Below are 20,464 nucleotides of genomic sequence, written 5' to 3' on the forward strand. Positions count from 1 at the left end.
AATCTGTTCTAATCTTCTGACTCGTTCTGTCTTCACCTGTGTCTAGTTGCTCTCTCTCTACAACCTGCCTCTGTTCAACTGTCCCAGTAAAACTGCCTCCTTCCCTCTGCTCTGCCCCTCAAGTAGCTTCCCTTTCCTCTTTGCCTGAGAGTTGGGCATGTGCTAGTCTGTCAAATCTTTCTCTGATTCGTCACTTTGTCTGCCACTCAATTTGGTATCACTTTCAAACAATGGGTGCTTCCTTCTACAAACCAACTTTACCTTCACTGTTTGGGATTAAAGCTATGTACTAAGGGTGCGGCGTCTGTATTCCAGCCAGAGGGAGTATAGGGGCTTCTAAGGCATGTTGGTATTCCAGTGAAAGTAGCTAGATTAAAATCTCTCTCCACTGAATAGTTCTGCAAGCCCGTGTGGCTGAGTAACAGTCTCCTCCCTCAAACAGGCTGAGGTCCTGGACACCTGCTTCCTCCTGTCAGCCGTCTTCCTGTCAGAGCGACCGGGGTCCCAGCCCGTCTCTCCTAAGCACCATCAGCTTGGACATGCCTAAATTTGCCTTCTCCTCTGAAGATGAGGGAGCAGGCTCAGGGCCTGCTGACACCAGAAAGCCCGTCTTCATCTTGGGGGAGCCTGACCCCCCACCCCCGACCACCCCAGTGACACCTAAGCCCTGCAACCTTTCTGGTAAGTGGGCCTCAAGGTGAGTGTGGGGTGCTGAGACAGGAATAGACGTTTCTCACCAATTGAGAGCAGACCAGCCTTACCTGCCCTGAACACAGCTTCATACAGCTGGGGTCCAGGGGCGTGGCTGGCATGAAATAGACAGGTGTCAAGCTCACCCCGCTTGTCCCCTCAGCCGACACAGCTGTTCTCAGCCATGCCCGCCTTCGAAGTAACAGTACAGGCGCCCGGCACTCAACTCCTCGGCCCCTGGATGCCGGCAGAGGCCGCCGCCTAGGAAGCTCAAGAGACCCCGGCCCAGAGAAGCCCAGGGCCTCCCCTGGTGGCAGCGGGGGTCGAGTGCCCAAGTCAGCCTCTGTGTCTGCCCTGTCCCTCATCATCACGGCAGGTGATGTGTTGCTTCTCCCTGTGGTGGGTGGTGGGGTGTTCTAGACTGGTTATGAGAGGGAACTCCAGGGTGGGCGCCATGTGGCCACGTGGGAGAAGGATATGGACCCACATTCAGTGTCCCACCACCCTCCACAGACGACGGCAGTGGGGGCCCCCTCATGAGTCCCTTGTCGCCCCGCTCGCTGTCCTCCAACCCCTCCTCCCGAGACTCCTCACCTAGCCGGGACCCATCACCAGTGTGTGGTAGCCTGCGGCCCCCCATCGTCATCCACAGCTCGGGCAAGAAGTACGGCTTCAGCCTTCGCGCCATTCGTGTCTACATGGGAGACAGCGACGTGTACACGGTGCACCATGTGGTCTGGGTGAGTCCCTGTGGTACCTGGCTGTGGGAATCAGTGTGCTCTCCATCCTTGAGTGGGCCCTACCTTGCTCCATAGCTGAGGAAACTGATGCAGTGGCTTGCTTGGATTACACACCGGCCTGTGGGGGTGTGGCCTGCCCCACCTGACAGCTGTGTTGCGCCTGCCCGCAGAGCGTGGAGGAGGGGAGCCCTGCGCAGGAGGCGGGACTGCGTGCTGGGGACCTCATCACACACATCAACGGGGAATCTGTCCTGGGCCTGGTGCACATGGATGTGGTGGAGCTGCTGCTGAAGGTGCGACCTGCGGACCCCTGGCCTGAACATGTCCCCACTGCCTATCCTAGGCAGCTGTCCCTGACACCATGAGGCTTTTACAGCTGCACCCCCCCCCACCCTAGGATCCAGGGCTGAGGGGAGCCGAGTGTCAGGTTCTGGACAGGTGTCTTGTCCCCCAGAAAGCTCTCAGGTGACTGGTTTCCCTTCTGCAGAGTGGCAACAAGATCTCCCTGCGCACCACGGCCCTGGAGAACACCTCCATCAAGGTGGGGCCTGCCCGGAAGAACGTGGCCAAGGGCCGCATGGCCCGAAGAAGCAAGCGCAGCCGCCGGCGCGAGACCCAGGACCGGTGAGCAGGGAGGCAGTGAGGCCCCAGCACCCCTAGCCTTCCCAGCATTCCTCACTGTTACCATGCCTATCCCTAGGCGGAAGTCCTTGTTTAAGAGGATCTCGAAGCCATCTTCTGTGCTCCACACCAGCCGTAGTTTCTCCTCGGGCCTCCAGCACTCTCTGTCCTCCAGCGAGAGCCTCCCTGGATCACCCACTCACAGCCTGTCCCCTAGCCCCACCACGCCCTGCCGCAGCCCTGCCCCCGACGTCCCCACAGGTGGGTGGGTTCTCAGTCTGGGCCACAGGTTAGAGGACAGAGGAAACTGCTGCCGGGTAGTCAGTGCCCTTCATCCCGGCACTTAAGAGATGAGGCAGAAAAACAAGGGTTCATGGAACTCCACCTCGAATATGAATATATATGCATATCTGTGACAATAATCAGTAAGGAGCCTTAGTGTGTGCTTGAGCTGAGTGGATGACTTGGTAGCCTTGTGTGTTCATTTAGTATGTAAGGGTCAGACACAGGTGTGGGGAAGGGTCAGTCTAGGCAAGGAGGCAGAGGTTTCTGGGAGGAGCGGTAAATGAGGCCTGGCTTTGATGGATAAGTAAGAATTCACTAAAGCAAGGCCAAGGGGACTCCCTATGTGGGTGGGTGGCAACACTGGATGGCATGGGTTCTGCCAGTTTGGTCAGTCCAGGCCCTACCTCTAGAAGGGGGGGTCACTGACCAGTTTCTGTTGCCCACAGACACAGCATCCCCACCCAGTGTATCCCCAAGTTCCAGCAGTCCCGCTTCTCCAGCAACTGGCCACACCCGTCCCAGCTCACTTCATGGCCTGGCAGCCAAGCTCGGGCCACCTCGACACAAGAGCGGCCGCCGCAAGTCCACAAGCAGTATCCCTCCGTCACCACTGGCTTGCCCGCCAGTGCCCACACCCCCACCACGCTCGCCGTCTCCCCTTCCTGGGCACATTCCCATACCAGCACGGTCCCCTAGGCTGCGTAGGGGCCAGTCTGCCGATAAGCTGGGCCTAGGCACCAGTGAGAGGCTGGATGGGGACGGAGGCCGGCGTGGCAGAGGGGCCGAGACTGAGCTGGTCGTCATGAGGAGGCTGCATCTGTCAGAGCGCCGGGACTCCTTCAAGAAGCAGGAGGCCGTGCAGGAAGTGAGCTTCGATGAGGAGCCTGGGCCGACTGGTGCGGTGCCGAAGATCGCTGTGCAGGGTGCAGAGGCCACGCCTGGAAGCCCAGGACCAGCCAGGGAAGACTGAGCCCCGTCTCTGGCCACTTCCTCACGGAGCTCTCATCTTTACCAAGTCACACCTAGATGGGGTGCAGCCATCGGCTTGGGACTTGGCTGGAGGGTGCCCCCTCCCAGGAAGGGCTGGGGTGGGGTGCCAGTGACTTGTAAATAGCAAGCCCTCGCGACTAATTTATTACTTTTTATAAGCAATAGCCAGGCTGATCCCCCTGGTGGACTTAGCTGTCTGTCTTGTCCTCGGCCCCGGAATGCAGCCTACAGACCCTATTCTCTGGGCCAAGGCGAAGCACTTTGGGCAACTTCTGTGTTTCCTAGTTTGTCCCATGTCCTTTCCAAGTGTATGTGTGCTGTGTGTGTGTTTGTCCATCCCATTCCCAACCCAAGACCCACCTCAAGGCACACAAAAGCTGGTCCCTGCTAAGTTTGGACAGGATTTGGAAGCTGTGCCCTGAAGCAGGAGGATCACCAGTTCAGTGGTGGGCTGCACCCTGAAGACTACCTTCTGTGTCTGAATAGCTCTCTTCAGACTGTCTTTACTCCACTCTGCCTGTGATCCTGCATGTTTCAGTTTAGGGGAAGTGTGGGAACACGGGGCTTGGGGGATAAGGAATGCTCTGGTTTAAGGCAGAATAGCCCATACACCTTGCAGGAAGTAACTGACAAACCTAAGGGCCATCAAGGTAGGGAAGGTATCCACTGCAGGGATAGGACAAAGACTTGTCTAGCCAAGTGAGGACCATGCCTGACCACCAACCCCCACACTACAAAATCAATGCACACGTGCAGAGTCCCATGTGTGTGAGGCCCAGCATGGTGAGCCTGGGACCATAATGTGATCTCCCTTGAGTGCTAGAGGACCGAGTGGACCCCAGCTATGCTGTGTAATTCTGGAGGCGTGTCTTTCCCATTCTGTGCCTGTGTTGCTGTGTTTACAGGACTAACCCCAGTGACTTGCACACTTCATGTGCACTGAGCACGCCTGAAGTCCCCCAGCTTTGTGTGATCCAAGCAGCTGAGGTCCCCCAAGGCCAGAGGCTTGTCCCACAATGCCCCAGTAAGATTCCTGGCTCAGGACAGGATCTCCCGGCCCTACTGTGAGCATGGCCATGGGGGAGCCCAGGCTGTCCCCATAATGCTGTGTGATCCAGCAGCCATCTAGAAGGTTGTCAGTGATGGCGGCTCTCCACACTTCATGAGGGGAATTTGCAGGCACTCAAACCCTCTCTGCACCCTCCCTGACGCCCAGCCAGTATCGTCTGCTGGAAGAGACCAAGGCTGTGCATGAGTAGCCCTCCACTCATCTTGGAGCTGGCATCAAATAAAGTCCCATGACGACATCTGATCCTGGTTGTGCATTTATGAGTGGCTAGGGGTAGGGAACAACTGTTGGCTCAGTATCATCTGAGGTGAGTTTTGTAGGTTGTATAGGGGTTTGCTTAAACACTTCATCTAGGCCAGGCTGCACCCCAGCTACCTAGCAGGCTGGGATCCTGACTAGACAGCAATGGGGCAAAAAGTGTTTCCAGGCATGGCAGTGTACACCTGTAATACTAACACTGGGGTGGGGGGTGGGGAACTGACGCAGAAGGATCATGAGTTCAAATCCAGCCTGGGCTCATAACAAGACCCTGTCTCAAAAAATAAAGCCAAGGGATGAATCGATTAAAAGCACTGGCTGCTCTTCTAGAAGACTCAGGTTCTAGTGCCAGTACCCACATGGCAGCTAACAGTCATCTGTAATTCAAATTCCAGTGCATCCGGTGTCTCCTCTAACTTCTACAGACACTAGGTACACACAAGACACACGGAAGAAAAACAAACAAAAATAAACCTTAAAAAGCCCCCAAACCCATAAGGCTGGGAGTTGTAGCACTTGCTTTTAATTCCAGCACAGAGCCTTTGCCTCAAAAAAAAATTAATCCTTCAATTAGCCCATCTTTTTATGTTTTCCCTTAAAGAATATTTAATGTGTATGTTTACCACTTGCCTGCAAGTCCCAGAGACACCAGAAGAGGGCGTCGGGTTAAAAGCGGCTGTAATTTACTGAACCTGTACAAAAGCGGCGAGCACTCTTACCTGCCGAACTCTAGCTGCAACCCCTCTGTCCCAATTTTCTACCCCGGTCTTTGCGCTGAGCTAAAATAAATCCCTCCGAAATCAGCCGAACAGGCTCGGTTACTTCCGGTTCTCAAACTCTCTCTCTGGTTCTTTCTGTCTCTGCCGCCCCACGGCTCCAATTGCCAGCGTCGGTCGATATTTCCGGAAACAATCTCGCTTCCGGACTCAGATGAGCAGCATTCTCGCGCGTGTTGGGCCGGAGACACTTCGGCTGTTTCCGGACGCCTAGGGTTGCCATGGCAGCGCCTTCGCCTTCCATTCCTTGCACGAGCAGCTCTCTACTGAGAGTGCAGTTGCCAAACTGGACGTGCTTCGGCTATTTCCGGAAGCCGTCGGCGGCCTCCGAGTCAACTGCCAAGAGCTATATTTGAGGTCGTTAGGTTCCTTCCAGACACGCTCCGCGGTCTTGCAGGTTCACGACTTCGTTAAGAAAACAAAACACACACAAAAAAAACCAACCCTGCTGTAGCACGTTCAGCTATTTCCGGAATGGCTCAGGTATCTCAGAGTCCCGAGTCCTACCGAGTCCAGCCTCGGACCGAATGCGTTTCCGACCTTTCCCTTTCCAGTGTTTTCGTAAACCATCAACCGCCTCTTAGCCTGGCCAGCAGCCCCACGAGCGCTCTCTCGAATCGGTTATGCTCGGCTGTTTCCGGCCAGCCTCGGCTGTCTCGTGGCAAACAACAGCCCACCATTCCCGCGGGAGTACATTCGGCAGTTTCCGGAAGCGTACCCGCGTGCCTCATTCTTCGGGCTCCGCCTCGTATGGGGTGAAAGGACCGCCCTCCCGACCCGAGTACGCTCGGCTATTTCCGCCTGGGGGCGGGCCCGAAGGCTTGGAACCGCGGCGACGGCGGCTGACGCAGGGATCCCGCGGCTGCGGCGACGGTGGCGGCGGTCGTGGTGGCGACGACGGCGGCCGGAGTGGGTGAGTTGATGGTGGCGGCGGGGACCTGAGGAGCGTGGGTGCCGCGCAGAACCGGGTTCCGAGCCAAGCGTGGGGCTGTGCAGCCTGAGGGATAGATACGGGGTCTCTAAGGCCGGGAGGTCCCCGCCCGCTACGGGGCTAAGAGCTTTCGGGGCACGACCCCGGATCTGGCCACTTCCGTCGTCCGGGGGGTCTTCGGGGTGCACGAGGGACTAGGGGCCCGTCTGTGTGAGCACGGCACACTATGCGTGCACCCTGGGCCCCTCCTTTTGCATTGGGGGTTCTGCGATACCCTCCCCCCCACCATGGTGTGCAGACGTGCACTGCACGGGGGCGGGTAGACGGGTAGCTTTCTGAGGAGAGGCCTTTCCGACCCTCAGTTTCCCTACCTATAACATACAGGCCACAAGAGGCCGGACAGTGAGTCACGCCGGTTACCCTGGATCATGGAACCCTAAGTCCCTCTAGGACACCTGCACCGGGTCCCCGAGATCTGGGGATGAATCCCAGACCCTCCCCTTGGCACGCTAAATGCCTATTTGAGGGCTCCTTTCTGAAAGCCACTGTGCATCCTAGGCAGGCGTCTTCCACCATCAGGCCTTTGCAGGGATCAGTCTATGCATTGTCCTGTTCCCGTCCGAGGACCTGTCACCCTCGGTCCCTAGGAGGACGCAGAGAGGACCGAACAGCAGGCTGGAATGGGGACCCAGGCTAGGACCCGATGTAGTGGTGTCCAGCTCCTGTCCCCATCCTACTGTGACACTAAGGTGACCATGGTCCTTCTTGACACCTCCCCTCTCTCGCATCACCAGAGGAGAACCCCAGACTCAGGCAAGCTGGGGACACCCTGCACCCTGTCTATTCCTCTCCTGCAGGAACCAAGGCCTCTGTTTCCTTGGATGCCCACCCAGGCCATAGCTCTTGCTGGGCCATGTCCACTGCTCAGGTGCTCAACCTCTTCTTGGGGTCCCCTGTTAGCCCCAAGTCTAACTGGCCATGTGATCACTGCCTTTGTTCCTACTTGAACTTGGGTGCGTCTGTGGTTGGCTTCTTCCTGATGAGTGGGGTCCTTCAGAGAGCTCCCAGCCATCCCAAAGAAAGGCTGTTAGTGTGGGCTCTACAGATGGGGAGGTTGATAAGGGTCCAGCTTCAGGGCCACGGGGGGGATTCTGGCCTGGCTCACTCTGCCTTGTCCGTGTCCTCTAGGCTGGTATCCCCCTGCTGAGCATGGTAGCAGCCTGTGGTCTCAGTTATCCCATCTGGTGTCAGGCACACCTTGAAGAGCCAGCAAGCTTGGGCACCTACAGCCCAGCTAATGACGGAGTGACCCACCTACCCCAGCTTGGCCATCTGATGGGGGACACAAGCCAAATGATTTGAGAAAACACCAGGGACATCATCATCGCACAGGTGACTAAATGGTGGACTCTGTGACAAGTGGCTTTCAGTAATGGCCAGCTAGGCATGTGCGGCCCCTGAGGTCGCCTTTGACTTCTGGAAGTAGAGGTCTGCAAGCCTACCACACAGGCCACACCAGCCCATGGGGCCCCTGGAGCCCCCGGGAGCCACCTGACTGTCCAGACCCCCCCACCCCCCGGGCCCAGCCATGGCAGGTGCTGAAGGCTTCCAGTACAGGGCTGTATACCCATTCCGCCGGGAGCGGCCTGAGGACCTGGAGCTTCTTCCTGGTGACCTCCTGGTGGTGAGCCGGGTGGCTCTGCAGGCACTAGGTGTGGCTGATGGAGGAGAGCGCTGCCCACACAACGTGGGCTGGATGCCTGGCTTCAATGAGCGCACCCGACAGCGAGGGGACTTCCCTGGAACATATGTGGAGTTCCTAGGACCTGTGGCTCTGGCTCGACCAGGCCCTCGCCCACGGGGGCCCCGTCCGTTGCCTGCCAGGCCCTTGGATGGACCTTCTGAGTCAGGTGAGCAGACACTTTGGAAAAGGCACCTGTCCCCTCAGACCTTCAGTCTGTTCTGTGGTCTCTTCTCTCTGGTGAATATGGAGTAGTTGTATTGGGACGCTGCTGTAGTTAGTGAGTTCACCCCTGGAGCCAGGTCCTGGTTAGATTTCTTGTTCAGGAAGTGAGACTGTCACTCTGGTTACAAGAGTGGTGAGGAGCTGAGGGTGGAGCCCTCCAGGCACAGAGCACAGCTCCTGCAAAGGCCCAGAGTCAGGTTCAGGAAGCAGCCAGCAGGGAGTGAAAACCCAGCTTGGGAAGTAGTCCATAGGCTGCGGAGGCCTCCTGCAAGCTGCAGACAGATTCTCTGTGCGAGCCTCTAACCCTGTCCCTACTGAGCTATAGTCCCAGAAAAGGTGGATGTCTGGCCATGGTATGCAGCAGAGTGGAAGGCAAGGACCCCACAAACCTGTTGAAGAGAATCAGGCAGCCAGACATGGTACATGCCACTTATCCCAGCATTGGGAAGGCTGAGGCAGGAGGATCACAGAGAGTTCTAAGGCTAGCTATGCGACTTTGATGCCCAGTGCAAACAGTTACATGGCTGGAGCCCCTCACTTGGGGTGGATCTGCAGCACAGCTGAGGCCTGGGAGGTTGGCTCAGGCCACGCAGCATCTGGCGTCCCCAGAGCCCAGGCCTGGCCCTGAGAACTGCAGGGCCCCAGCCCATCCGGGCTCACAGCCAGAGCTGTGGCTGCCCCAGTAACAGCGGCCTCCCTCCCCAGGCTGGCCAGGGTCCAGCCATCTCACGCCCCGCCCGCCTGCCTCACACTCAAACCTTCAGGACTGAGGGCGGCCCTCTGTAAGCTCAGTTTCCCCACCAGCAAAGGCCGCACCTCCAGGTCCTGAAGAACCACCTGGAACCACTCAGCCAACTCCTCACTCAGTACTCCCCTGCGTCTCTCAAAGAGGGTGAGGCTCTTACCTGTGGGGCCTCCGTTTGGCATTGGGGTCCCTGGCTGTTGTGTCCTCTCTCCCCTGCTGGCAGGGTGCTGCTCACCTCCTCTCCCCTCCTTCAGGTTTGGGGGAGTTGTTTCTTTTTCTTCCTTTCTTTCTTTTTTTTCTTTTCCATACAGCTAGGCCAGCTCCACTCAGAGAGGCCCTGCAGGCCCTGGCTTGCCTCTGCCGCATGCCAGGACATCCCTGCCGAGGGCCGGAGCCAACCCAGATGGTAGGGGCAGGCAGAGCCTCGCCAGGGCCAGGCAGACACCTGTGCATAAAAGGCCCTGCATGAGAACCAGGCACTGCTGGGATGGGGTTGGGCCTGGAGGCCGGGGTGGGGGAGGGAAGCCAGGTGTGGGGATGCCTGCAGTCCCAGCCAGAGAACTGATGTGGGTTTACAGGACTACATAGTAGGACTCTGTTTCAAAGCCAAACAAAAAGAGCATCAGACTTGGTGGCCCAGGCCTTTCAGCCCAGCACTCTAGGAGGCAGAGGCAGGAGGATATTTGTGAGTTCCAGGCCAGCCTGATCGATATACTGAGACCCTGTCTCAAAATAAAATCTAAAACAAAAAGGTAACTACAATCTGGTGATTTTCTTTGAAGCCAGAGAGGGTGATCCCAGAGGTCAGGGCTGCACAGCTGATCATAGTAGAGCCAACACCTGTATGAACTTCCCTTGCTGCCACACAAAATCTTTGCAAAGCCACATAGGTGCAACTGTGTATATTTGTAGAGGCCTGACATTTGACGTGAAGAGGACGGTGTTTGCTTCTCTGCTGCTTCCAGCCTAATACAGAAACTGTCTGCACTGCCACCTCTTGATTTTGGAGACAGGTTCTGTGTAACCCAGGCAAGCCTGGAACCGGCCATCCTCCTGCCTTCAACCCCAGAGTGCAGAGTGATGGATGTCCACTCCTGCACCTTGACTCCGCTTTTACCGTCCTTCGTGTCCCCCGCGCGGTCCCTGGGCTTGCAGCTTCCTTGTGATAAACCAGAAATAACTTGCCACTGACAGCCCTCCCTGTGGCCCGGGGTTCTCCAGCCAGAGACTTGCAGGCATGGAGCATGAGAGTTCACACCCTGTCCCTCCCTTCCAGGTCACACACTGGCAAGCCTGGCAGAGCAGTTCTCCCCACCTGAGCCTGCGCCCCCGATTCTGGTGAAGCTGATAGAAGCCATTGAGCAAGCAGGTGAGGTCCAGCCTGACAGTGGTCCTCACACTCTTGCTTGTTTGGGCTGGGGGCTCTGTTCTGGTCTTTTCATGGACAGAGGCAGAGCTGGGATGCTGTGGGTTTCCTTGGTGGTGGGGGGAAGGTGACACCTAATGGGGAGGTGTCCTGGGCCCCATGTGATGTATGCTGGTCAGTCATGTGAGTCCCCTTTTCCCAGAGCTGGACAGTGAATGCTACAGTAGGCCGGAGCTGCCCGCACCACGGACAGGTCAGGGATTCTGCTCACTTTCCCCTGGTGATGGGCAGGGCAGGCACATTTACCAGGCTGGACTGTGACACTTTGCCATACCTGCAGACTGGTCCCTGAGTGACTTGGAGCAGTGGGACCGCACCACCTTGTACGATGCTGTTAAGGGCTTCCTGCTGGCATTGCCTGCAGCTGTGGTGACTCCTGAGGCTGCATCGGAGGCTTATCGGGCGATGCGGGGTAAAGCCTAGGAGAGCAGGGTGGGCAAGGGACCAAGGGGTGGATACCTGGGTGGTCACTGGCCTGGCTGACTGCCTCTGGCTGTCTTGTCTCTGCCTGCAGAGGTTACGGGGCCTGTGGGGCTGGTGCTGGAACCCCCAACGCTGCCGTTGCACCAGGCCCTCACTCTGCAGTTCCTGCTGCAGCACCTGGGCCGCGTGGCCCGCAGAGCACCCTCACCAGCTACAGCTGTCCACGCACTGGCCAGTGCCTTCGGGCCGCTGCTGCTGCGTGCGCCTCCGCCAGGGGGCGAGGGTGATGGGTGAGTGGGTGGGGCTGTGAAGAGGCGTGGTTTGGTGGGCGTGGTCGTCACTGTAGGCTGGGTCCCAGAAATGATGGAAGGAGAAAAAGTAGTTTTCCTGGATGGGAGGAACTAGGCAGGACCAAAAGTTTTGGGGTCTTTAAGAGCAGTGGGGCCAAGGAAGGCCTCTTTATAGAGTACAAACAACAGGGTCTAAGCCAAGGGCAGCAGGGGTGGCAGCACATGGACAAGGCTTTCACTGTGGAGTGGAACCCTGCTGGGGGCGGTCTGAGGGGGGAGAAAGCCAGGATCTGGGTCCATCAAGCCTGCGATGGGCACGATTTTACTTTCTGTTTTCCTCCCGGGGCTCCTATTGCACATGCCTTGCTGCACCTGTCTTCCCATACTGCCAATTGTGTTCCACACCTGCTGTCCCAAGTCCTCACACATGGCGCAGCTGTCATTCCCAGGCCTTGACACCCCTACTTGCCCCTAGGAGTGAGCCTGCACCTGACTTCCCTGTGCTGCTTCTAGAGAGGCTGGTGCAGGAGCATGTGGATGAGCAAGACACCGCCCCGCCAGGTGACTCCCTTTCTCATTGATGGGCAAGTCTACAGACAGCGTCGTATTCAGTTAGCACCTGACATGTGCATGCTTCTGCAGCAGCAGCAGCATACACATAGTGTGTAATGCATACGTGTTTTTCTGTCCCCCAGCACTGCCACCCAAACCCTCTAAGGTAAAGCCGGCACCCACAGCCCTGGCCAATGGAGGGAGTACACCCTCGCTTCAGGATGCAGAGTGGTACTGGGGGGACATTTCCAGGTAGTTCTGCTGCAGCAAAAGATGAGTTGTGTGTGTGTCTGTGCGTGTGTGTGTGTGTGTGTGTATGTAGTGGGTTGGGCGGACAGTCCACGTCAGTGGCTCCGTACCCCTGTTCTCCAGGGAAGAGGTGAATGAGAGGCTCCGAGACACACCTGATGGTACCTTCTTAGTCCGAGATGCATCCAGCAAGATCCAAGGAGAGTACACGCTCACCCTCAGGTAGGCAGGTGCCCAGGCAGTGGGGTTGGGGGGCTGAGGCTGGGGAGGCCTCCCAGGATAATGACTCCACCCCTGTATACAGGAAAGGCGGGAACAACAAGCTAATCAAAGTCTTCCACCGGGACGGTCACTATGGCTTCTCAGAGCCCCTTACCTTCTGCTCCGTGGTAGAGCTCATCTCCCACTACCGACATGAGTCACTGGCCCAGTACAACGCCAAGCTGGACACGCGCCTTCTCTACCCTGTGTCCAAGTACCAGCAAGTGTGTTCTGTGCTGGGGTTACATGGGCCTTGGCTGGGCCTGGGTTTGGGAGGGAAAGCACTAATGGTGTGTTGTGGGTCCAGGACCAGGTGGTGAAGGAGGACAGTGTAGAGGCTGTGGGTGCCCAGCTCAAGGTCTACCACCAGCAGTACCAGGACAAGAGCCGCGAGTATGACCAGCTCTATGAGGAATACACACGAACCTCCCAGGTACCTGGGCTCTGCACATGGGGGATGAGGGAGGGTTGAGGTACAGAGGGGTGGCCCAAGCCAGTGTGCACCCCTCCCCCCCCAGCACTCAGTTCCTCCCAGTGGTTCTTAGAGGTCCAGGTTTTGGATTCCCAAAAATGAATATGAAGGCAGGATGGGTTTGTAGGCCAAGTCAGAGTTTGCTGCGTGCAGCCAGCACTTATTGGAACATTGTTCTCAGTGAAGGAGTCAGAGCAGGATCATCCTTCACTCCTAATGACAGATTTAGGGATTTGTGGGTGTTACTGAGATCCACCCCATCCTCAGGAGCTTCAGATGAAGCGCACAGCCATAGAGGCCTTCAACGAGACCATCAAGATCTTCGAAGAACAGGGCCAGACACAGGAAAAGTGCAGCAAGGAGTATTTGGAGCGCTTCCGGCGAGAGGGCAATGAGAAGGAGATGCAGAGGTGCGTGGGGTCCTCCTGTCATCCTCTCTGGTGGGCACAGGGCAAGAAAGAAGGAAGGCGGCTTTCGCCTAGGAGGCTGGTGGTCAGTGGGAAATGGAATTTGGAGGGTGTGTAGGAGTTCACCCTGCCCGTTTACTCAGGATCCTGCTGAACTCGGAGCGACTCAAGTCTCGAATCGCGGAGATACATGAAAGCCGCACGAAGCTGGAGCAGGATCTGCGGGCGCAGGCCTCGGACAATCGAGAGATTGACAAGCGCATGAACAGCCTCAAGCCTGATCTCATGCAGCTGCGCAAGATCAGGGACCAGTACCTCGTGTGAGTCGCACCCTCTCCTGCTCACCAGGGGGCGCTCGTGCCCATCACTGCAGTGCTGGGTAAACCACCAGGTTCTGGGCGCCCCTTTGGGCTGCCAGAGATACTGCAATTGGAACCTGCCCTGGTTTACCTCAGTTTCCCCTGCACGTGCTCACTTACCTCTCCCCTGTCAGGTGGCTCACCCAGAAAGGTGCCCGACAGAGGAAGATCAACGAGTGGCTGGGAATCAAGAATGAGACTGAGGAGTGAGTGATGTGCTGCAAGGGGCAAAAGACTTCATAAAAGGGACGGGCGCTTGCATTGGTGGTGGAGAATGAGAGTTCGCCCAGCAGTGGCTTCTTTCACCCACAGCCAGTATTCACTGATGGAGGATGAGGACGCCCTCCCCCACCATGAGGAGCGCACGTGGTACGTGGGCAAGATCAACCGCACACAGGCGGAGGAGATGCTGAGTGGCAAACGAGACGGGACCTTCCTCATCCGGGAGAGCAGCCAGCGGGGCTGTTACGCATGCTCTGTGGTGTGAGTGCTGGGCTGTTGACGGGGTTGAGTCACTTGTGTTTCGAACCCATTGTGTGCTGGGCCCTGTTGAGCTTGGCAGGGAGGGGCAGGAGCAGGTTGTGTGGAGAGGCAGGCATGGTTTCTCTGAACTGCTCTTTTGGCCACGCAGGGTGGATGGCGACACGAAGCACTGTGTCATCTACCGCACAGCCACTGGCTTTGGCTTCGCAGAGCCCTATAACCTGTACGGATCCCTGAAGGAGCTGGTATTGCACTACCAGCACGCATCACTTGTGCAGCACAATGACGCGCTCACCGTCACCCTCGCACACCCTGTGCGTGCCCCCGGGCCTGGCCCGCCCCCTGCAGCACGCTGAGCGCCCCACCTCACCTGCCTCCCTGTCCATGTCTGTCTTCTAATCCCTTCCCCTGGTGAACACACGCAGGATGCCATCCTCCCGCTGCGTCTGCCATGTTTACAGAGGCTGCGGGGCCACTGGCCTGGGCCCCCCGAGTTCTTCAAGCCATATCTCCGATTTAGAAAGGAACTGTGCTAGGTGGTTTCCAGGAACTCAGCCCTGGACACTTGGGGCTGGGCGGGACCCGCCCCGTGGACCCCAACTTCCCCTCTTAAGGTCGAAGTGAAACCAGTCACGGGGTTACCCCGCAGCTGCCGAGAAGCTCCCCCTCTGGAGGGCAAAATACAAACTAGCCCTCGTCCAGGCCCTGCGCTGTTCTCCTGACTGTGCAATGCCTCCCCTTTGGGACAAGGGCCCTGAGTGTGTCCCTGCTCCCTGAACCCCATACCTGCCCAGGGTTGATGGGCAGCAGGTTTTGTACGGTACGTTTATTGATACGAATATGAAACATTGTACCTGTTGGCTGAGTGTCTTTGGGGACTGGAATTCCTAACCCATGTTGTGAACGACATAGACTTTAGCATGCCCGTGGTCTTGCAGCACAGCGGTGCAACTTGGCCCTGCCCCATACTCATATCCTGGAAGAACCCCAAACCCATGAACAGCCCCTCCTCTGGTGTCCCAGTTCCAGGGTGCTCAGGCAGGCACCAGCTGTGTCTGTCCTCAAGTGACGTCCATGTGGTCCCTAACTTCCTCATCGGGAAGAGAGGTGGCAACAACCTCTCAGCCACTCAGGCAGGTGTCTCCTGTCCCTAGTCTCCCTGAGTTGTGAGGGGAGGCCAAGGTCTGGCCCCTCTGCACACCTGCTGAAAGAGCCCAGGGCCTGTGCTCATTAGCAAAATTGGGAAACCTAATAGTCCTGCTAGGAACACATCAAGACTTGTGCCTGTGACTACTTCCCTGAGTACTTCCCCCTCCCCCATCTGCACCAGTCAGTGTGTCACTATCTTCTGAGAGCACCTTTGGACTCAGCTAGGCCAGGAATGGACAGAGCCCATCCCTGACCTACTACCCTATGGGGTTCAGTTGGCCTTGGTCTTTGCTGCATCCTGCGACTGACCTAAGACAAACAGTACCTTGTGGTCCCAGATCCTGGGAAGCTGAGGCAGAACCACAAGCTTGTTAGTTGGAGAGACACGAATCAACATTAAGGAAAACAAATGTTACCTGTGCTTGGGGGCATGTCTCGGCAGAACCCCTCCCTCAGAATCTCCCAATGAGGGGCTGGGGGCATGGCTCAGGGGAGATCTTTGCCGAGCTTGCAGAGGGGTCGGGGTGGGAATACCAAGTCTTGGTTAGAACAGAGCCTCTCAGCCTGTAGCTGTCCCTATCAGCTTCTGAACGCTGGAAATCGCCATCCTCTCTAGCTTGCTGTCTCCTGAACAAAAAACCAGGGTTTCTCACACTTGGAACTGGAACTTTTCCTGCTGGTGCTGCTGTTCTGTGGCTTGTCACTGCTCCAGGGACCCAGTGTTCAGCTTTCAATCTGACTTGGTGCAGAGGCTCCAGTCCCAGCCTAGGTCACCTCTGATTTTTTTTTTTCGTGGTGACTATCCACAGTCATTGTGTCACTCGTGCCCCATTTCAGAGGCCGGGAAACCGCAGCTGATGGAAAGAGGCAGAGTCCTGGAGTCCAGGCACATCTCCGCCTACACACTCTGTTGCTGGAAGCAAGTACCCCAGCTCTGTCCTCAACCCAAGCCAGGGCCCAGGACCTCAGAGATGGGGAGTTGCCCTGGCTGAGCTAGCTTCTGTGCTAGGGCCATAATCAGCAGAGGTCGGGGGATGTGCCCGACGGGGCTGGCTTGCTCTGACCTGGAGTGGTGGGGGTAAGAATTAGTGAGGAGTCTGTATCACTCCCCGACCTCCACTGAGCTCAAAGGAAGGACATGAGGACTCTGCCTTATGTCCCTCGGTCGGTTATTGTCTGGAGTCCTCCTTCCCGTCCCTTGATCCAAAAGCCTCACGTGACCGGACATACTGGCTGCGGAGAACACAAGGCTAGACAGAGTCCTGTGGCCTCGTGATTTGGGGCTAGCACCTGGCTGGAGCGGAGCCTTGAGGAAAGGGGGCCCAGAGTTAGGAGGAACCTGTGTGGGCGTGGTCTCAGTGGGTGGAGCATCCACTTGCTTAAAGTCTCCCGCCTCCCCGGCCTGGCCAAGCTTTTTTCTCCTCAGCCATGTCCTGTTCTCCGCTCGTACCATTCTTGTCCCTTTTGCTTCTGCTGTTCCTACCCGAGGTTCCCAGAGCAGCCACTGCGTCCCTGCCGCAAGGATCCTCCGAGGGCGCAGCCACCTGCAAGGTAGGAACCACGACGCAGGAAGGGGCCCGCCAGTCTGTCAGCATAGGGACTTCTCTGCACTTATTCCGTGAACTCATTCGGGGAATTCCAAAGTCTCCAGGGAAAGTTGTCAGGTTCAGGGCCACCACCCCTAATCCAGTCCCCGGACACTGAGCACCGTGTCCACGTCCTTCGTTTCCCCTCTTAGGTCTGAAAAGCGCAGCTATCCCCTGCCCGCCTTGCCTGAGCATTTATCAACCACCTACGGTATATGTTTGAGTCAAGAGCTGAGGGATGGGCACGCGCGCGGCATGTAGGGGAGTGTTCTGCTCCAGACCTGTTGAGCTACTGTCTGGTCTCCACTCTCACGCAATTCTTGTCGCTTACCGCGTGCGTTCCAGCCAAAGAAGAGAGGGCTAACGAGCTTCTGACATGGAGCAAACACATGCCCCGTGCACCTAGAGCGGTGCTCAGATTCTGGCCCGCCCTCCCTGGGGACCGGAAGTCTGTACGCATCAGTCACCTCCTGTGTCTAGTCGGGCGTCAGACTGGGTGAAGTTCCCCTGGGTCCCTGGAGAGGAAGAATAAATAGAGTGAGGGGGCACGGGGGAGAGAGGGAGGAAGGGGGAGAAAGGGGGGAAGGGAGGAGGGCGCGAGCGCTTGTATTTGGCTTCAGAGTGTGCATCTCCAAACAGACAAGGCTGAGAGAGAGCGGCAACTAGAAATATGTATATCTTATTTTTCTTTTACTTTAGTTCTCTTGTTTTGTTATTGTTTTGATTAGGTTTGGTTTTCTGTTTTGTTTGTTGACGGGACAGAGTCTCAGTGTAGCGCTGACTGTCCTGGAACTCACTATGTAGTAGACCATGCTGGCCTTGAGCTCTTCCACTGCCTCCCAAGTGCTAGAAATATGCATGTCTTAGCACTTCCTGAATATAGTTAAAGATTGTGCATTCACTGACCACCTACTGTTTGAGAGCCTGTCAGGTTCCGTTTTTTGTAGATAAACTGTGATTGCGGAACACGATCTAGAGACTAGAAAACCTCAGAGGGGCCGGGGCGTGGCTCATCAGGAGACCGCTCACCCCACATGCGCAGAGACCTCTAGTCCCAGTGCCACAAGGCTGAACGGAACTATAAGCAACTTGTCATAGGACTGCCCTCTGCAGGGGTGACCGGGCTCGGAAGCCTGGGGATGACCCGGGCTGCACCTCACCAGATGCCTCTCTTCCTTTCAGGCCCACGACCTGTGCCTCTTCGGGCCACGCCGGTTGCTCTCTGCACCACCTGTCAATGTCAGCCTCTATTATGAGTCCCTGTGTGGAGCTTGTCGCTACTTCCTCGTCCGAAATTTGTTCCCAACCTGGCTGATGGTTATGGAAATCATGAACATCACTCTGGTGCCCTACGGGAACGCACAGGTGCTGGAGGGGGGCGGGAAGCGACTGAAGCTGGGAGGGATGCCTTGGGACAGGAACGCCTGGTCACCTGCGCTCACCAAGATCTATCCTTATCTTGCAGGAGAGAAATGTCAGCGGTACATGGGAGTTCACGTGCCAGCACGGGGAGCTGGAGTGTAAACTGAACAAGGTGGAGGTAAGCTGGAGTGCAGATCCGCCATGGAGGGAGGCAGGGTTGGCCACTTTCTCCCCATAACACTTGCCTGCTTCTCCAGGCCTGTCTGCTGGACAAGCTGGAAAAGGAGGCGGCATTCCTAACCATCGTCTGTATGGAGGAGATGGAGGACATGGAGAAGAAACTGGGCCCGGTGAGTTAGTGCGTGGGAGGCTGCGCAGCCAGGTCTCCAGTATCTGCGCAGGGGTTCCACCCCAGAGCCACGCCCCCAGGCCCTCACTTGGGGGTTCCAGGCAGCGGCTCTGCCCCACATCACACTACCCTAGCCCTGGGCGTGACTTTGCCCATATAGTTTTTATACGGGAAAACCTTTAGATCTATGAGCAGAGCCTGGGATCTTCACTCTCTGTAGACACAAGATAGGTGACAGGAGATAAGCCAGGGCATTGTGGGAAATAACGTCCAAGTCCAAAGATTGATTCACAACTCTCCAATCGCTACTGTGGCCGCCCAGCCTCCTCGAACCTGAGGGACATTTCCAGCGCTGCCCCTTTGATATGACTGGAGAATGAAGGAGGACGAGCACCTAGGAGACACCAAGGAAGGAGCAGGGTGTTGCCAGCAGAGGGATCTTGTAAGAAGGCCCTGAGATAATGAGATACCAGGGGGCAGAGGCTGCAAATCCGGTGTTACTGGGAGGCAAGAGCACCCAAAGACTCAGTTTCAAGGAACCTCCACCCAGGCAGACAGTGAGAGGGGAGAGGCTTATCTGGGGCCACCTGGGGACTGATGGCGAAATAACGAGTGAACTAAGCAATGTGTCCTCCTCTTCTCACAGTGCCTGCAGCTGTATGTTCCAGAGGTGTCACCAGAAAGCATCATGGAGTGTGCCACCGGAAAACGAGGCACAGAGCTGATGCATGAGAACGCCCAGCTCACAGATGCCCTACAGCCACCCCATGAGTATGTGCCCTGGGTCCTGGTCAACGAGGTAAGAACTCTCTAGCTGACCGGGCAGCACAGTCTGAATTCAAGGCTCCAGAGCCATGTAAAAAGGTAGACATGGTGGCATCTTCCCCAGCAGTGAGTGTCGCTACATCAGTGACTCCAGGCTCCGTGGTTAAGAGCACTAGCTGTTCTTGCAGATGACCTGGGTTCGAGTCCCAGTACCCATGTGGCAGCTTGCTGCAGACACTCCGGGGATCTACCACACTCTTGTGACTTCCATGAGTACTACATAAACATAGTGTTCAGACATACTTGCTGGCAAAACACCCCTTTATACATGAAATAAGATAACAAATCTGTGGCTGGAGACATGGCTCAGCGGTTAAGAGCACTGACTACTCTTCCAGAGGTCCTGAGTTCAATTCCCAGCAACCATATGGTGGCTCACAAGCATCTGTAATGAGATCTGATGCCCTCTTCTGGTGTGTCTGAAGACAGCTACAGTGTACTCACATATAATAAATAAATAAATAAATAAATAAATAAATAAATAAATAAATAAATAAATCTTTAAAAAAAGATAACAAATCTAAAACTAATATTTTAATTAGAAAAAAGACACCAAAACAGAAATAACAAAAGATAGCCTATTTTGAGCTCTGGCTTCACACAAGTTTTTGTACTCGGAGGACCCATTTCAGAGTGACAGATCAGCCAGCCTGCCTAGGTCAGTACAAGTGAGATTGTTCTGGACTATCTACCAGTGACCCTCCTACAGCAGCTCCCAGGCACATGCATCCTACCCAGCTGCACTTAACTATGTCTCCTGTGATTTGTAGAAACCGTTGACGGACCCCAGCCAGCTCCTGAGCTCCGTTTGTGAGCTGTACCAGGTAAGCTGGGCACAAATCGTGAGGTTCATGTGGGGGGATTGAGTCTCCACGTAGGTCCGTCACTCCTAGCCTGTCATCCCCCTCCAGGGGACAGAGAAGCCAGACATCTGCTCCTCCATGGCTGATGCCCCCAGGGAGGTCTGCTATAAGTGAAGGTCATTGTCCCAAGAAAAACTACTCAGCTTGAAGTGGAGGAGTCTGCCAGAGCTGCTGACCAGCCATGGAGTCCTGCACGTGTCCCACAAAACCCAGATGCAAAACTCGGAGTCAAGAATCTTGCCTTATTTTCAAATGGTGCTAAATTCAAATCCACACAATACATCATCCACATTGCTGTGATTCCCTTTTCCTGAGGTTGGAGTTTGTGTTTTTATCT

At 56.3% G+C, this 20,464-nt stretch overlaps 3 protein-coding genes and 1 long non-coding RNA gene across 22 annotated transcripts in view; 3 read left to right on the plus strand and 1 right to left on the minus strand.

Moving 5' to 3' along the window:
* Mast3 (microtubule associated serine/threonine kinase 3) overlaps nt 1–6,058 on the plus strand; it is a 28,511-nt gene extending 22,453 nt beyond the window's left edge. For 15 of the 17 annotated variants that reach the window (XM_006252945.5, XM_063275734.1, XM_039094831.2 and 12 more), the window contains 7 exons: nt 443–681; nt 854–1,066; nt 1,204–1,430; nt 1,601–1,723; nt 1,918–2,054; nt 2,131–2,312; nt 2,783–6,058. In XM_006252945.5, the coding sequence (XP_006253007.1) occupies nt 443–681; nt 854–1,066; nt 1,204–1,430; nt 1,601–1,723; nt 1,918–2,054; nt 2,131–2,312; nt 2,783–3,306 (1,645 nt within the window). In that variant the 3' untranslated portion in view covers nt 3,307–6,058. Of the gene's footprint in view, nt 1–442; nt 682–853; nt 1,067–1,203; nt 1,431–1,600; nt 1,724–1,917; nt 2,059–2,130; nt 2,313–2,782 lie in introns of those variants that run through there. The other 2 variants (NM_001134796.1, XM_008771154.4) reach the window with 2 other exon arrangements.
* A 136-nt stretch (nt 6,059–6,194) lies between these two features.
* On the plus strand, nt 6,195–14,851 carry Pik3r2 (phosphoinositide-3-kinase regulatory subunit 2). Of its 3 annotated transcripts, XM_063275283.1 has the most exons (17): nt 6,206–6,342; nt 7,218–7,288; nt 7,549–8,270; nt 10,348–10,440; nt 10,640–10,690; nt 10,778–10,909; nt 11,012–11,210; nt 11,686–11,771; nt 11,906–12,014; nt 12,135–12,233; nt 12,316–12,496; nt 12,580–12,705; nt 13,012–13,154; nt 13,295–13,471; nt 13,645–13,716; nt 13,823–13,993; nt 14,142–14,851. In XM_063275283.1, the coding sequence occupies exons 3-17, from the start codon at nt 7,949–7,951 to the stop codon at nt 14,347–14,349; spliced, it is 2,169 nt and encodes a 722-aa protein (XP_063131353.1). In that variant the 5' UTR covers nt 6,206–6,342; nt 7,218–7,288; nt 7,549–7,948; the 3' UTR covers nt 14,350–14,851. The 3 variants fall into 3 exon arrangements, with proteins under 3 accessions (XP_038950364.1, XP_063131353.1, NP_071521.2); XM_039094436.2 differs by lacking the exon at nt 7,218–7,288 and having other exon boundaries at nt 6,195–6,342; nt 11,629–11,771; NM_022185.2 differs by lacking the exon at nt 7,218–7,288 and having other exon boundaries at nt 6,303–6,342.
* Nucleotides 7,767–10,781, minus strand: LOC134482470 (uncharacterized). The gene is made up of 2 exons (XR_010058644.1): nt 9,232–10,781; nt 7,767–8,715 (listed from the first exon to the last, which is right to left on the minus strand). It is a non-coding gene; the product is annotated as an uncharacterized LOC134482470 (long non-coding RNA).
* Nucleotides 14,852–16,375: 1,524 nt separating the features above from the next.
* On the plus strand, nt 16,376–20,441 carry Ifi30 (IFI30, lysosomal thiol reductase). The gene is made up of 7 exons (NM_001030026.2): nt 16,376–16,693; nt 17,911–18,093; nt 18,194–18,268; nt 18,348–18,440; nt 19,086–19,238; nt 20,035–20,088; nt 20,176–20,441. The coding sequence occupies exons 1-7, from the start codon at nt 16,571–16,573 to the stop codon at nt 20,239–20,241; spliced, it is 747 nt and encodes a 248-aa protein (NP_001025197.1). The 5' UTR covers nt 16,376–16,570; the 3' UTR covers nt 20,242–20,441.
* Nucleotides 20,442–20,464: the final 23 nt, after the last annotated feature.

This window comes from Rattus norvegicus, chromosome 16 (assembly GCF_036323735.1).
Source record: "Rattus norvegicus strain BN/NHsdMcwi chromosome 16, GRCr8, whole genome shotgun sequence".
In the NCBI taxonomy this organism is placed as follows: Eukaryota; Metazoa; Chordata; class Mammalia; order Rodentia; family Muridae; genus Rattus; species Rattus norvegicus.